The sequence below is a fragment of the Acromyrmex echinatior genome, chromosome 3 (assembly GCF_024713525.1).
Source record: "Acromyrmex echinatior isolate Ae372 chromosome 3, ASM2471352v2, whole genome shotgun sequence".
Classification (NCBI taxonomy): domain Eukaryota; kingdom Metazoa; phylum Arthropoda; class Insecta; order Hymenoptera; family Formicidae; genus Acromyrmex; species Acromyrmex echinatior.
The window spans coordinates 20,685,664-20,701,595 of record NC_141854.1 but is presented as its reverse complement, the minus strand read 5'-3'; the positions used below and the strand labels follow the sequence as shown (position 1 = coordinate 20,701,595).

Sequence of the window (15,932 nt, the reverse complement as noted above, 5' to 3'; positions counted from 1 at the left end):
CCTTTATTGTGCGGAACTTCTTTTTAAATTTTGCCCCATGGGACAATAAAAGTAGAATGCTAAAATTATAGAATACTTTCTCTACAGCACAAATCTACCAATCATCATGTAGTTGCGCAAACGCAATTGCGCACGTTAATCATCAAAGTGTACTATTGGGTCATCTAAAAAATGTCGTGGTTTTTAGATGACCCAATGTGTTTAGTGTGCGATTGTCATTCTGAATGCGTCCATTGGGTGCATTTAATATTACAACCGCTCACTGAGTGAGCATAGTGAGCTCTTGTATCTGTTTGGTCTATATTTTTAGTTCTAGCAGAATAAGCCAATCAGATGCAAGAACTCACTAAGTGCTTAGTGAACGCTTGTAGTACTAAATATACCCATTCGACGTTCAACCGCTCTACGAGCAAAGTTAAGTTCCGAAAAAAAGTGTTACAACTTTTCTGTGACTGGTTACACTATATGCGCACAATAAGTATATTGCAAACTGCGCATGCTTTTTATACAATATATTGGGTCATCTAAAAAGTATCCGTGGTTTTTTGTCACTAGATGTGTTGATGGTCATATATCTAGTGACAAAGTACCGCGGATACTTTTTAGATGACCCAATATTTTTAATCAATCGCAAGAACATTGGACCTGACTTGTCGGCATCTTTTTTCTACGTAACGATATTTTTATTCTGCATATCCACTGCGCGCAGCCAACATTTACATAAAGTTAAGGTGCATTTACATGCAAGCGTCAAGCAGCAGAAACAGCAACCAATCAGAGCAATACAGACAGTGGTGTAAAAAATATCTTTTACGCTACTGTAAAAATTGCCTCGTTGATTAGTTGCTGCTTCCGCTGTTTGATGCTTGACGCTTGCATGTGAATGCACCTTTGAGCGTTTCCTCGTGCAGAAGCCATTAGGATCTTAGGTGAAGTTTCTGAACACATTACATATACATACATGCGCAATAAACTATTGCGCAGCAACTGTGCAATAGACATCATCGATACTAGCGCACTCTGTAATAAATTTTCTTTGTTTGGATTAAGGTCTGTTTAGATGCAACTTGGTCACATGACATATCCAATTGACCAATCATATATCTGATATGGAAGACGCCATATTGCTTTTCTTGTATAATGCCAAGTCATTGTATGAGCATATTCGTTTCAACAGGCCTTTAGCTGTTTCTATTCTTCTTTTTTCTCAATCGTCATATACGACTAAAGCTTTCTACTGTTCTCTTATGTAAGGGTACCATTCCCGAAAATAAAATTTCCCTAACGATGGACCAATAACAGTGCACATACGGACATTAATAATATTCCAATCTTTGTATTCGGTTATCGCATGGACAAAAAGTACCATAAATTTTCTGCGTGAAGTACTTTTAGAGCCTTCATTTTCTTTTCTGTCGTCATAAAAACGGAAACTAAAGACCAGTTCAGACCAATTTTCTGTCGATCAAGCACCAACTTGTCATTGAGATGTGAACTTTTATGTACTTTCATGCATATATCTTCTGAACGAATCATCTACGAGGCCAACGAAATAATTAGAAGCAAGGCAAGTAGAAAAGCTAGCTGCCTTTCTTCTTTCGGAAATAAAGTTCGGCGCGTTCATGAATTCCATAAAGTTACTATTTCCAAGAGACCGAAAATGCGTGTTTGCGCACGGACTCCTTTCTTAAACATTTCGCAAATTACGCATGATTGTACTAAACATCAAATGTTTTTTTGGTTTAATAAAGATGTTTAATAGGACGTCATTGCAAAGATGGATGATTATCCATCGAGAATATATTGTTTTTCGTGATCGGTATGTATATGTTACTATCAGTATGTCGCTGTTTGACAGGAAGTTCAAGATATTTCGGGAGGCATTGAGTTACGAGTTTATTTGGCGGTAGCACTTGTCCACGATTCGCTATTTCGAACGAGACACCTGATGGAAATGGAAGTCATCTGTATTTCGTCCGATGACGAATCAGACTCGCAAAAGGTTTGACAGAGTTCTATAAAAGTTCTATAAGAATTCTATAAATTAGTAAAGCAGATAAAAATTTTGTGAAATTTCTGGCGAGACTAATTGACTTGGGCTAAATATATTTTTTTTAACATACATTTTTTTACTGGTTTTATTTACCGAATTCGACTACTGGTTACTATTGGCCGAATTGGGTTATATCTAGGGGACTAAGGGAAATAAAAAAAGTAAGGAAAAATGGAATTTTATTCAAATTTCTCTAATAAAATGTCTGCATTGATCTCTTAAAAATTTATTTTATGAGAATGATAGTTTACTATAAGTAAAAAAAAATTCTAATTTATTTCCTTAAAAATGCTGATTCTAAGAAATTTATTATTTCAGGAAAACAAAACGGACAAAGTTCTAACGAAATCTGTAGAGATTAGTAACGGAGCCATTGCTCATGAAGAAACGGAAATTTTACTCAATGTTAATGAGAAAATTGAAGAGAAGAATTTAAAACGAAAAATAATGCATACAAAGGAAGAAATAACTTGTACTATAGAAAAAAGAAAAAAGTTAGATGTTGATCAGGATAAGTTCAAAGTGGAAAGTAAACCTGATATATGTTCTATAGATGTTTTACCTGAGATATATCTTGTTGAATCTAAATCTTGTAATGAACAGCCAAATAAAGACCAGGAAATAAAGACACAATTGATTGTGAAGGAAAAGAAAAAGATATCATATATCTCACAGGACGTTTTTCCTCTATTTATAAGTTTATGTCTACAAAAATGTCCAAAACAGGATAAATCGGAAATGGCCATTATTGTTGATAAGTTAAAAAGACGTTATGAAAATTTAGATCCAATTTATGCTAGATCAAATAATTTTGTTACATTTTTAAATGAGAAGCGCAAAGCTATTACGAATGACAACAAAAAAATATATATGCACATACAGGAAGTGATGAATGAGATGAAGAAAAGGACTAAAAAGAAATCTCAAACATCACAAATTAATGAAATCTACGATGCAGTTCCTTCGACTTCCTATGCTACGAACAATGTACCTATTAATGCAGTAGAATCAGATAATGATAACGATAGTGAGGATGAAGATAGCGAAGAGAATTTTGAAACAAGAAGAAAAATTAAGAAAATATTGCACGCTATGAAAAGATGTGATGCAATTATTAAGAAGCTCGATGAAGAAGAAGTTGATTTTGACGAAGAAAATAATAGTAATTATATGAAAGTTGAAAGATATAAACAGAAAATGACACAACTATATGATAAACTTTGTGAGCTAACAGGAGAAAATGCTGATGCAGGACGTACATATTTACGTCCTAAACATTTAAATGTAACTCGGATTATTGCTGTGGATCAAGCAATAACAAATTTTATTAATTGTAAAATTACTCAACGAAATCGATTGAAAAAAAAAGGAAGTCTTACAGATAATTTAATATTCCCTGATTACAGTGACATCTTGGAATGTGTCAATAGATGTAATGAAAAAAAAAAATTAGGTTTAAAACAAAAAAAGCGAGAACGAATGGGTAAGAAATATGTATCATATCCATACAGCACAGAGTTTGCAGCAATATCACTGGAAAATCTGCAATATTGCTGCAATGTTGCTGCCATATTGCAGCAGTGTTACAGCTTTTGTACAACTTTGTGTTGTAGGGGTAGTTTTAAGTTTATAAGAATTTTTATTTGTATAATATTGGGTCATCTAAAAAATATCCGCGGTTTTTTGTCACTAGATGTGTGTTGATGGTCATATATCTAGCGACAAAGTACCGCGGATACTTTTTAGATGACCCAATATATTTAATCATTATATGTATGTTATGTATTATTATTAGGTGTTGGAATTAATTCGTAGCGTTTTTAATGAAAGAATGTTATTTATTTCACATGAGCATTAAAAAATACATTAATGAAAGTACTTCCCATCACTTGTAAAACGCTACGAATTAATTCCAACACCTAATATATAATACTTTAATTTATAATAATATATATTAATTGTTATTGCAGCAGAGAAAGCTTTCAAAGAACTTGGAGAATACTTGCAACGCTCAAGGCGTAATGATTATTGGGATACTTTTTCTTTGTATCTTGAAAATTCAGAAGATCCAGCTACAAAAGATAAAGATTTAGCGAAAAAACTTGCTGACAATCGTATCGAGGGTGAAAAACAATTAGCTGCAGTATTTGAAAAATATACAAAAAAACAAACGGAACTAAGAGATCAAAATAATGAAGAAATAATTTCGGAAGAGGAAGAAGAGGAAGATGAAGATGAAGAAGTAGAAATAGAAATAGAAAGTATTACATATGAGGATGATAAGAGTGATGATATCTTGTCTGTATCAAGTGAGGAGGATAATGAGAAAGAAGAAAATGCAAATAAAACGGTTAAAGTAAATAAATTATCTGTGAAAAAGAATAAACCTAATATAAATATGATAAATATATATCATGCTATGGATATTTCAAATAAAACTATAGCAGATACCTCACCAGAAAAATGTAACAAAACAATTGAAATAAAAGTTGGAGAAGAGAGTAATATGACAGTATCAAATAAGACAATTAGTGAGAAAATAGTTCAGAAATCATGCAGTAGCAGCACTATTCCAAGAAATGTAACAGATAAATCATGTAGTAGCGACACTATTCCAAGGAACATTGTGACAGATGTGGATAAACCATGCAGTAGCAATACTAGTCCAAGGAATGTGACAGATGTGGACAAATCATGCAGCAGCAACACTATTCCAAAGAATGTTGTGACAGATGTGATTAAACCTTGCAGTACCAACATTATTCCAAGGAATGTTGTGACAAATGTGAATAAACCATGCAGTAGTAGTACTATTCCAAGGAACGTTGTGACATATGTGGATAAACCATGCAATAGCAACACTATCCCAAGGAATGTTGTGACAAACGTGAATAAACCATGCAGTAGCAGTACTATTCCAAGGAACGTTGTGACATATGTGGATAAACCATGCAATAGCAACACTATCCCAAGGAATATTGTGACAAATATGAATAAACCGTATAGTAGCAGTACTATTTTAAGGAAAGTGGATACCATTAGCAAAAAGATAGTTCATATACCTATATGTAGTAGTAGCAGCACTATCCCAAGAAACAAAAATGTGAAAAATGTTGTGGATACTACTAGCGAGAAGGTTCATAAACCATGCAGTAGCAACACTATCCCAAGGAACGATGTGAAAAATATGGATACTACTAACGAGAAGATTCATAAATCATGCAGTGGCAACCATACTTCAAGGAACTCCACAAACGATATGAAAAATGTGGATAACAAAAGGCAAGAGGATTCGCTATCAGCGGCTTCTACATCAAACTACACAAGTAGTGTATATACATATATTAATAGAATTGGAGATACATAAAATAAATAAATAAAAATAGAAGAATCATAAACATTATTTTATATGTTGTAGAGGATCTAGCAGAGGCCAAAGTGAAAGATGAATTCAAAGTTATAACAGATCCTGCAACAAAGAAGAATGTGGCATCTATGGTAACCAGCATGGAAAATACAGCAGAAGTAGCAATGAAAAAAGTTATGGATGAAGCAATCGCAAATATGCCAAATAATGAGCAATTGGAAGATGAAAAGAAACCTCTACTGCGAGTGCGTTCATTCGCTAAACCTCCCAGGACTTGGCAGGATAACCAACATAAAACAGACAAGACCGCCCCAAAAAATGCGCCAAAGGTAGCAAATCAAATTAAAGAAATTGTTGATTTGACTAATGAAGGAACGGTTAAACCTATTGCTACCAAGTGTGCTGTACAACTTGGAAACAAAGTAGTTCCCATAGTGAAACGTCACACAGTGTTTCTACCATCAAATAGCAATATAATTAGCGTCAAAAATATTACGAATAATTATTTAAAGGTAAATACGCGAACAGGTCAAATTATAGCACCTGTGCATGATATTCGCACAAGAGGTACAATAATCCGACTGCCAGTTCAAACTACCAGTCAGAGTCAACTGCAAAACACAAATGTAACGAACGAAGTATCTTTGAAAGGAAAAACGGTTTTAAAAATTGTACCTACGAAATCGATTATCTTGCCTAAACCATCCGCAGTGCAATCCGTCTCCAAGCAAGCGGATATGAGTTCATCAACAACACAATCCAAATGACTCAAATATATAGTAAGGGCTGTTCTTTTAGATCATTGTTATACAAAAGCGACAGCGATTCGATAAATTTATCAAGATTAATGTTTTTAAATTTACATTTAATGTGTACATTAAATATTTCTAGTTTATAAGCCAAATATATAAAGAGATATAATAATATAATTCTTAATAAATCTTTTTAGCAAATTTAAATTGTATATTGCGTTGAATACAAAGTGCCTTATAACAAATTCCATTAACTTTATATGTTCATCTAATAAAGGATCACATCGACTGGAGACACTTCAATATCAACTTAGCAAGATGATAGTTCGGATCCAGAAGTTTCTCCACTATATCAAAGTGGTCGATGTCCTGAAGTAACAGGTATTCCACATTATCCACAATAGAAATAAGTTTCTAAAACAATAATACAATGTTAGTTTGATATATACTTAATTTGCGCAGTTATTCAAATACAATAGGTTCAATTTTTATTGCTGCACTAAAACTTTCCTTGTTATTTTCACCAAATTTGAAACATGTTCATTTCACTTATAGTTCAGGGAGTGTATAATTTAGCTACAAAAAACAGATCTAATATTTAATCAAGTACCTGGGCGTATTTACGCGATTCATCCATAAACGCTGGGGAATCGCAATCACCTACGACTACGATAACTTTCAAATTAGTGATACGACGGCCTTTTGCTTCGTCAAAGGAAGGACTGAATTTCTCAATTTCTTCGCTGAAAATGATAATTTATGTATATTTGTTATAAGAAATATATATGTTCGTTATATATATTAAAAACAAGTATACACAAGGACTCTGTATATAATTACTCAGTCAATTTAAGAGCAGCTGCAAAACTGATATTACTTATAGGTTTTAAATTATAAAGGCCGCCTATCAGTATGATTTGCTTTAATATTGCAAAATATCCTTTCTTTGTCATGCGATTGATCCAATCGTCATCGTGTAATAAACATGAAGCCAAATGTGCTCCAGCACTATGTCCAGCAATGCTCACGTATCTATGTACATTACACATTTGTATTATAAGCAATTCGTTTTCTATTAAAATTTTGTACTTAATAGTTAAGATGTAAAAACGTACTTAGAGCCTGAATCAACTGCATATTTTAATATCTGCGCGACCGCTGTCTTTATCTCTGCTACTATATCCCCAATTCTGACTGAAAAATATTAAGAAATAATTTATTAAATTATTTTATTATATGATAAGATAATCTTTTAATCTGAGACTTTCGAATATTATTTATATACGTAAGTTTCGAAATATTGTAAAATTTATTTCATAAACGTGTTTCATCCTTTTAGCTATACGCGTTTTAAAAAATTTTTGAAATTTTAAATTTTGTGTGTGTGTGTGTGTGTGTGTGTGTAGATGTAAATTAATAAATAATTAAAGACAAATGAGATAAAAGACAAATGAAAGACAAGACAATGATATAATTCAATATTTTCTTTCTCACCATTCGGACACAAATCGTATCCAACTGTTATTACTTTGATCTTATTTTTAACAAACAAAGGTACCGAGAAGCCAGTGAGATCCTTGCTGAATTCTTGCCAATATCCACCATGGATAAATATAAATATCGGCGCATCTAAAATACACAACTGTTTCAGTATGATATAAATACAAATATAAAATATATCAATTCATTAGAAAATAATCTACAATTTAACATCTTGCAGATTGATGAAAGAAATGAGCAGATTATTACGGAATAAGAAAATATTAATATATTTGCGATAAAAATAATTTTCTTGACATTCATATATTTTATTTCAATTTTAAATGAACCAAATTATACGCGTATATATAAACTCATGTTTATGTAACGAAAGAATAAATAATTCAAGCCAAACTAGATATAATTTGCAAATGAAAGCTTCAACAGAAATTTTATCGAAAACGCAGAAAAATTAAATAAAATAATAGAATAAAATAATTTCAAGTATTAATTTTATAAGTTTATTTCTTTTAAAAAACGTAAAAAACAATTTCTTTATTTCTTTTGTTTCTTTTTTCTTTCTTAGGCTGTGTTCCAAATTTACTGCCAATACTAAAAATGCTACAGTTTACATTACGTATACTATAGATTTTTAGTACTGGCAGTCAATTTTGAAACATAGCCTTAGAAATACCTATAATTATGAAAATATAATGATATAGAATAAAATAATTGTAAAAATAATTTTTTTTTTATTGAAAATTAAAGTATATTGTTCCAGAAGTTCGGCACCTAAAAATTCCATGAAATCGTTACATTTATATACATACCTTTCGGTAAATCGACACCATATATGTCATATTTTGCGCGCTCTGTAGGACCATATGGTACATTAAGTTCAGATTTAACAGTTTTCCGAGTCTCTTCCGTAACTGCAACACAAAGACCTTCAGTGATCACATGATTCATCTGACACACCTTTCTTGCATAATAATAGTACGATCAGAAAAATCTTATGGTTTTTCTATTGAGAAAATTAGTATAATATTGATGCACATAAATTAATCTTTTAATTTTTTTAATTATATCTATGTTGTCATGATAACATATAACTAATTAAAGGATTAAGTTATTTATTAATACTGAAAATATGTAAACCGATTTGTATTATATTAAATTGCACCAGTGTTGCATTAGTTTAGTTGCATTAAATAAAGCTCTCGAAGAGAGCTACGACTATCAAAATTATATAATTTTTGATTGTAGAGAAAAACAAATCTTACCTTCCTCGCAGAATTTCAAGAAATGTGCTTGCAGCTCTTCAGAATTATATCGTTTGCTCCATTCACTCGGGGTGTACAGTCGCTCATAATCCTTTAACACACAAATAAAACATAATCAATCAAATAAAACATTAAATAAGTCGCAAATTTAATTTTAACCTATTGAGAGAAAACATGATCGCAGAATTTCGTCGAGATTACGTACATGGAGAGACATCCTCGATTAATCGCTTGACAAGAAAATGATTAGGAGTAATCACTGGTTGTTACTCCAAGCAACGCCTGTTAGAAACTATTGCGCAGTTTTCTTTAGTCAAGATATACGATATCTCTAGTATACATAAGCATATATAACACACTCCAGTGACTTTCTTGACTTTATCTAAGTGACTTTATCTGTTTAATGTATGTATAATATATTAGAATTTCAGGTATGTGTCTTATGTCGCTAAAGTGAATGGCAAATAACGCCGACATTCACATATTAATAATATCAATTTTATCAAGTCCTCGTGTCATTATCATTATGTAAAGTTTTACAAATTTGATTGACAGTTTTATATCTCATATCTTATTGATTGAAATATATCAATAATTTTTATTGTATTAATCTAAACCGCCCAGAGAGCACAAAGTCATCTAAAAGATAACTAAAAGACGACTAAATTGTTATAAAAGATATCTTTTAGCGAAAGAATATAGTCGACAAAAAGATGATTAAAAGACGACAGACAGATGTCGCACTATTAATCTTATAGTCTTAGCCATATGTTATCTAAAGAATGACTTCTTTAGATATCTTTTAATTGTCTTTACTTCTTTTAGTTTTTATACTTTGATACATATAACGTTTAATAATACATCGAATTCCTAAATTAATTTTTATATAAAACAAAATAAAATTGCATGACTGACAATATACGTCCCATTTCTTGCAATCTTTGTCGTGTCCTATGTGCAAGTCATTATCTTTCATAGTTCCCTTTGGGGACTCGATTGCAAAACAATATTTGTTTAGTATTTATTAGAACGTGAGTAAAATTTCTTATAATGCTGTATCTTTTATTCTGTTCCGTATAATTTTCAAACACGAAAAACTGAACTCCATCACATCCATCTGGTGGCGATCTCGCGTATTGCTCGCGAATAAGTGATAAAAAATACCAAAATAACAGAAAAATATCTTTTTCATGTTGTTTTTTCGGCAATACGAAAAGATATCTTTTAGTCGACCTTTCCAGCAAACAAAAATGGATTGAAATGGATTCAGATTTTCAAGTAAATATTGATTTAAGAATGTTAAAATGAATGCTTTTCAATCCTGAATGCATTTTTTCTTTTATAGGAATTGTATGGAACATATCTCTACCTCTGCCTTTCAATCTAAAAATAATATTAGCTTTTTCTGTGCATTGTGAATACTGTTCAATTCAAAATTTTGAATAGGAAATGCATTTTTTCAATCCAATTGAATCCAATTAAATAAAAAAAAAAGTGTTCGCTATTTAAAATACGCATTCGGATAGAAAAAAAATTCAATCCATTTTAATCCATTCTCGTTTACTGGGTTTTATTTTGCGAAAATGGCAATCATGACGAAAAGATATCTTTTTTAAGTTATATTTCCGACAAAACTAAAAGATGTCTTATAGACATCTTTTGGTCCCGCTAAAAAAATAATCTAAAAACAATGTCTTTTCGTCGTCTTTTAAACACTTTTCGCTTTGCCGAAAAGACAACTTAAAAATGATCTCTTTTCGTTATCTTTTAGTATTTTGTGCTATCTGGGCGTTTGTTTTGAAAACGTTTTGATTACATAAAATAAATAGTTCTTCCAATACCTTATTACGCAAGAAACATTTATATGTTCATAAGTTGTAGATTACATGCTGCAAAATCAGGAAACAGTTATGTTATACTTCATCTGCTATTTTCTACATTTTACCTGAGGGATATCCTGGAACATCTTTATTAGGATGTAGGAGATCTTCTAGATATCTTTAGGTTCCTCCTTAGAGATACCTTGAAGATCTGTATTACAGTATGGTTCCTGAAATAAAAAAAATTAAATTAACAATTCAGTAATAGCCGTAATAAACATCAAACTTTTTAAAAATGTTTAAATTTTCAATAAAAAAATATCCCATTGTTTTTTATTCCCTTCATTCCACAGTTTTATATTTTTATAATTATGTTCACTTTAACTTTATATAAAAAAATGTTGTAAAGAATAAAATCCATACAATTACATAATATATACAGGGTGATTTTAACATATTTCGTCAACCATCATGAGCAGGTAGAGTGAATCGAACTGAGTCGAAAAGTCATCTACCATTTTGCAGTTTAAAAATCATTTATTTTCTTCTCATAGAACTCTAAAAATTTTTTCAGAATTTTTTATTAACTTTTTAGTGCTGCATTTTCTTATTTTTACCAACATGAGAAAATACGGTATTAAAAAATTCTGAAAAAATTCTCAGAACTTAATGAGAAGAAAATAAATGATTTTTATCTCTTGCAGCTTTTCTATAAAGTTGATAATATTTGAGTAAAAAATTATTCAAGACCAATATTTGGCAATTTTTAGTAATTAATATCTTGTTAACTATTGCAAAATGGTAGAGGACTTTTCGACTCAGTTCAATTCACTCCACCTGCTCATGATGGGTGATGAAATATCTAAAATCACTATATATTTATATAATTATATTATAGATTATTAGGTATATTAATATATTTTGAAAATTGTGTGTGTGTGTGTGTGTGTGTGTGTGTGTGTGTGTGTGTGTGTGTGGATGGGTGGATGGATGGATGAGTGGATGGGTGCATGCATGCGTGCGTGCGTGCGTGCGTGCGTACATGCGTGCGTGTATGACTGCCTGTATGCAGGACTAAGCATTTAAAATATTTTTATTTAAAAAAATAGTATTTATAAAACAATTGTATTTTGTATTCCAACGGAGTACATGAAAATATTTTACATTTTATATTTCAAATACTAAAATTGTATTATATTTCAAATACTAAAATTGACAATCAATCTTATTATTTGAATTATAATACACAAGAAACTTTCAATTTTTCAATTTTAAGTACAAAATACGTAATATTTTCATGTGTCCCATTGAAATACAAAATACACTCGTATTTCAAATACTATGTTTTAAATAAAAGTATTTCAAATACATGTCCAAGCCTGTATGTATGTGAATATATATACATTTTATACGTTTAAATAAATTTAGACACATATAGAATATTATATTCTACGATAAATTAATCGATGTAAAGAAAACACAGTGCATATATTTGCAAAAAAAGACAAGATATATTATTATTATTATTATTCGTTTATCGGATAGTCACGTGAAGACGTGTACGCATCTCATTGTGCGAAAGTAACGAGAGAAGACTGCAGGAGAGACCACACGAGGTTGCGGAGGTGGAAAACCAGAAAAACCGGCCTTCTCTCCTTTCTTTCTTTCTTAATCTTTCTCTCCGTCCGATCTTCACGCACTTCATTCGCCCTTCGTCTGTGAGAAAGAGAGAGAAAGGAAGGGAGAAGTTACAGGTACCCGCACCAGCTGATGTATCGAGAATCGTGCTGCGTCGACGCCTACCCGCAGGTCGCAGGTAAGAGAAACCCGTCGCAGTCAAAAATTCTCGAGCTGATTCATAGAAATGCCGGACTGACTGACCGGACAGCATTGCAACGGTTTGGGTCGCATCGCCGAAATTTCATTTTGAAAACTGATGATTTCAAATAAAGTTCATTCATTTAGCAATTTAAAAAAATTCCAGATTAACAAAAGAGTGTATTCCAGAAGAATTCACATTAGAGATTTTTTTTTAACAAAATAATAAATTTCAACGAGTAACAGTAGTTCTCATATTCTATATTTAAAAGACAGAATTGCAAATGTTATATAGATACCTGTAATGGTATAAAGAAGAAAAATAAGAAATTAGTAGTAACATTTGTCTTATATATTAGATAGGAATTTTTTCTCATAAATCGGATAAATATGTAAAAATAAATACTATTATATTCGTATGAGATTACAAAATGTATACATTTCGTGGTAAAAAAAGATATTTAATAAAATTTATATTATAACAAAATAAAGATAAAAGTATAGAATAATATAGACAACAAAAATTAAAATTCCGTTTCTCTCCGTTTCACTCTTGGCTTTTTTTTCAAGATCAACTCTCATGATAGTTGAAATATCAAAAAAGTTACTGACCTCAAATTTTTGAAAAGGATCGGATGGCTGTTGTATCATAAACGTTGATTAGATTAATACTATAGTCACAAATAAGGTCCAGATAAACTATCCTTCTGGGAATATAATTATAGCAAATGGAATTGAAGAAAACGTAATACATTAACTATAAATTTTAAAAAATTAGTTTCCTTCAAACGCTGGCAAAATTAATCTTTTCATGACAACAAAACCAAACGAAATTAAAACTGTATTCTTTTCTATTATTCATTAAAACTTTAACTTTTAATTTAATCTAGTTAGAACTTATAATTTTATAGAGTCATATAAATTAAACTTTTGGCACACAAATTAAATTAAAATATACATAAATTTAAATTAAAATATTTAGTCAAAAATCATACTTCTATAAAAAAAATTCTATAGTTCATCTAATGACTTAACAGTATATAATAACAACAGAACAATATGATGACGAGAAAATTAAATGATAAAATGGTTATATTCATTTGTAATAAAACAAAATAAGAAAGTTATTTTGATGAATGAGTACAAACAATTCAAAACGTATATTTCAATGCAAGCAGAAAACATTTTTGGACCTGTTAGAAAAATATATTGAATGTATCAACTGACTTTTTTCTCTATATCTGGTAAATCTCTTTGTCTATTTTTGTATCACATTCACATGATGAAGTTCAAAGATAAAAGAAACGTATCTTTTCGTTGACACGAAGGCATGTTACATGTTGAAATAGTCGGATTTTTATGGTTCTTGATGGCCCTTCTCGGCTTACGCACGCTTTACTATGGCTCTTCCATAGCAAGGAGAAATCAACAGTGATGGGTTAATTTATTTGACCCACCGAGTAGACGACAGCAATTAGTACTGAACATGATGCTGAATATAGGTATTCCTTATATTTTACGTTGCGTTCACGATAATGACGGAAATATGTGCGACCATGACACTAAATATGAGACGAGAGCAGATAAGATCTTTCTTGACCTGGCCTATTTCTAACGAAAGACAGTATCTAACAACAAAAATTGAATAAATAGATATAGTATAATAATTAAGATAAAGTTTCAATATTGGATGAAGACAAAAAATGTTAAATATACGAAATTAAGGAGATGCTGTAGTTGCCTATATTAAACTAGCGTTTTTAACATTTTTGTTCCTGTCAAATTTCTTCGTAGTGGTTTCACAGAATAAAAATTCCTTTTCCATAATTAAAATATACATGCTAATGTACTTGTCGCTGGTGTATTTCGTGTACAAAGCTGAAAAAAATAAAAAATTACAGATTCTTTTATCTCAATATGATGACCAACGCTGAAGATAAAATGGATAAAGAAATTTGGAATTTTTTTCAGCTTTAAACACAGAATACCAGCGATAAGTACGTTAGCATGTACATTTTAATATAGCATTCCCTTAATATAAGAAATTTTACACATACACAAACAAAAACGTGCGAGAATTAAATATACAAAAGAACACTAAAAATCTAGAACTATTATATAACATCTACCATTATTTTTTACCTGTTCTTATCTAATGTTTTCATTTTTATGTTCAGTATTCAGACAAATATGTTTATTTAGAGATAAAGACTTGTAAATTGTTCATCACAAGTTGAGCGACTTATATTTCAACTCTAACGTATATATAATATTCACTCAATCACATTAATGTAAGACAATTTCTACTTTAATATAACTGTAATATTTGATAATAAATCAGTAAATCTCAACAGAGTCACAAATCATTTTAGTGACTTTTCATTTTCAGTATGCAACAATTCAAAGTCTCTTTATTTCCGATTACTATTCTGACAACCTAATAATTATCAGGAGTGTAGCAATAATTGAGACTACCACACCAATATCGAGAATTACTCATATAAATTACTCATATAAATCATTTGATTTAATAATGTTGATTCTTTAAAAAATTGTAAAATGCATTCAATTATAGTTATTTAATTAGATATTATGATATAAAATTAAAAGTTTCATCTATTGTACTGAGGACGACCTAAAAAATAAAATCAAAACATTTACCATTATTATATATATACTAGCAGATTTTAATAAACATACTTATATACACTTATCTGTGTCGGCTTTTTATGCGGCATTATTAATTTTAATTTTTTATTTAATTCATTAGAACCTTATCAGTGTTTTCATTTTAATTTTTTAAAAATAATTTGAATAAAAATTATTAATTTTTTTATTGAATAATTTCTTTAAAATAAAATCGAATAAAATTTAAATCAAGCAAAGAAAATGAAAAAAAATTTACGATCCTGCCAGGATTCGAACCTGGAATCTTCTGATCCGTAGTCAGACGCGTTATCCGTTGCGCCACAGGACCGTCCTTGGGGTGTATGAGTGTTGTAACGAGTATAAAACGATTTATATACATTGTTTTCTTGAGAAAAAGAAGGTAATAAATCATTATAACACTTATAATACTTATAACAAAATCTAGCGACTTCGTCTGACGTAATTCGTCGGGCTATATTTATGTTGAATCATATATAAGGTGATCGTAAAGTCGTATTTACGCAGTTAAATTCTTATCAATACAAATAAATTTTAATATCATAATTTATGATATCATACAATTTATTGCATTATTTGGGAACAGATCAGATGATATTGGACAGCTGATAAAATAAGAATTATTAAAAATTTTAAACAAATGTAGTATAATATTTCAAGATATTTGTTTGCCATTGGCAAATCCGTCTATGC

At 30.4% G+C, this 15,932-nt stretch overlaps 2 protein-coding genes, 1 long non-coding RNA gene and 1 other non-coding gene across 10 annotated transcripts in view; 1 reads left to right on the top strand and 3 right to left on the bottom strand.

Annotated features, from left to right (window-relative positions):
* Positions 1 to 1,217: 1,217 nt before the first annotated feature.
* Daxx (Daxx-like protein) lies at positions 1,218 to 6,373 on the top strand. 5 transcript variants are annotated; one of them, XM_087404512.1, is made up of 6 exons: positions 1,218 to 1,571; positions 1,863 to 2,002; positions 2,193 to 2,214; positions 2,372 to 3,536; positions 4,024 to 5,379; positions 5,472 to 6,373. In XM_087404512.1, exons 2-6 carry the CDS (start codon positions 1,980 to 1,982, stop codon positions 6,185 to 6,187), a joined length of 3,282 nt encoding a protein of 1,093 aa, XP_087260638.1. In that variant the 5' UTR covers positions 1,218 to 1,571; positions 1,863 to 1,979; the 3' UTR covers positions 6,188 to 6,373. The 5 variants fall into 5 exon arrangements, with proteins under 5 accessions (XP_087260638.1, XP_087260637.1, XP_087260636.1 ...); XM_087404511.1 differs by having other exon boundaries at positions 1,219 to 1,567; positions 1,859 to 2,002; XM_087404510.1 differs by lacking the exon at positions 2,193 to 2,214 and having other exon boundaries at positions 1,224 to 1,571.
* On the bottom strand, positions 6,361 to 10,981 carry KFase (kynurenine formamidase). Of its 2 annotated transcripts, none has more exons than XM_011056331.2 (8): positions 10,880 to 10,981; positions 8,935 to 9,025; positions 8,482 to 8,583; positions 7,667 to 7,801; positions 7,288 to 7,366; positions 7,013 to 7,204; positions 6,783 to 6,915; positions 6,361 to 6,586 (listed from the first exon to the last, which is right to left on the bottom strand). In XM_011056331.2, exons 1-8 carry the CDS (start codon positions 10,898 to 10,900, stop codon positions 6,452 to 6,454), a joined length of 888 nt encoding a protein of 295 aa, XP_011054633.1. In that variant the 5' UTR covers positions 10,901 to 10,981; the 3' UTR covers positions 6,361 to 6,451. The 2 variants fall into 2 exon arrangements, with proteins under 2 accessions (XP_011054633.1, XP_011054635.1); XM_011056333.2 differs by lacking the exon at positions 10,880 to 10,981 and adding an exon at positions 9,140 to 9,301.
* LOC105146207 (uncharacterized) overlaps positions 10,898 to 15,932 on the bottom strand; it is a 175,257-nt gene continuing 170,222 nt past the window's right edge. Inside the window, exons 1-2 of one of the 2 annotated variants that reach the window (XR_015544568.1) lie at positions 15,478 to 15,667; positions 10,909 to 10,984 (exon numbers count right to left, since the gene is read on the bottom strand). This is a non-coding gene — a long non-coding RNA (uncharacterized LOC105146207). Of the gene's footprint in view, positions 10,985 to 15,477; positions 15,668 to 15,932 lie in introns of those variants that run through there. The other variant, XR_015544569.1, reaches the window with a different exon arrangement.
* TRNAR-ACG (transfer RNA arginine (anticodon ACG)) lies at positions 15,477 to 15,549 on the bottom strand. Its single transcript has one exon. It is a non-coding gene; the product is annotated as a tRNA-Arg (tRNA).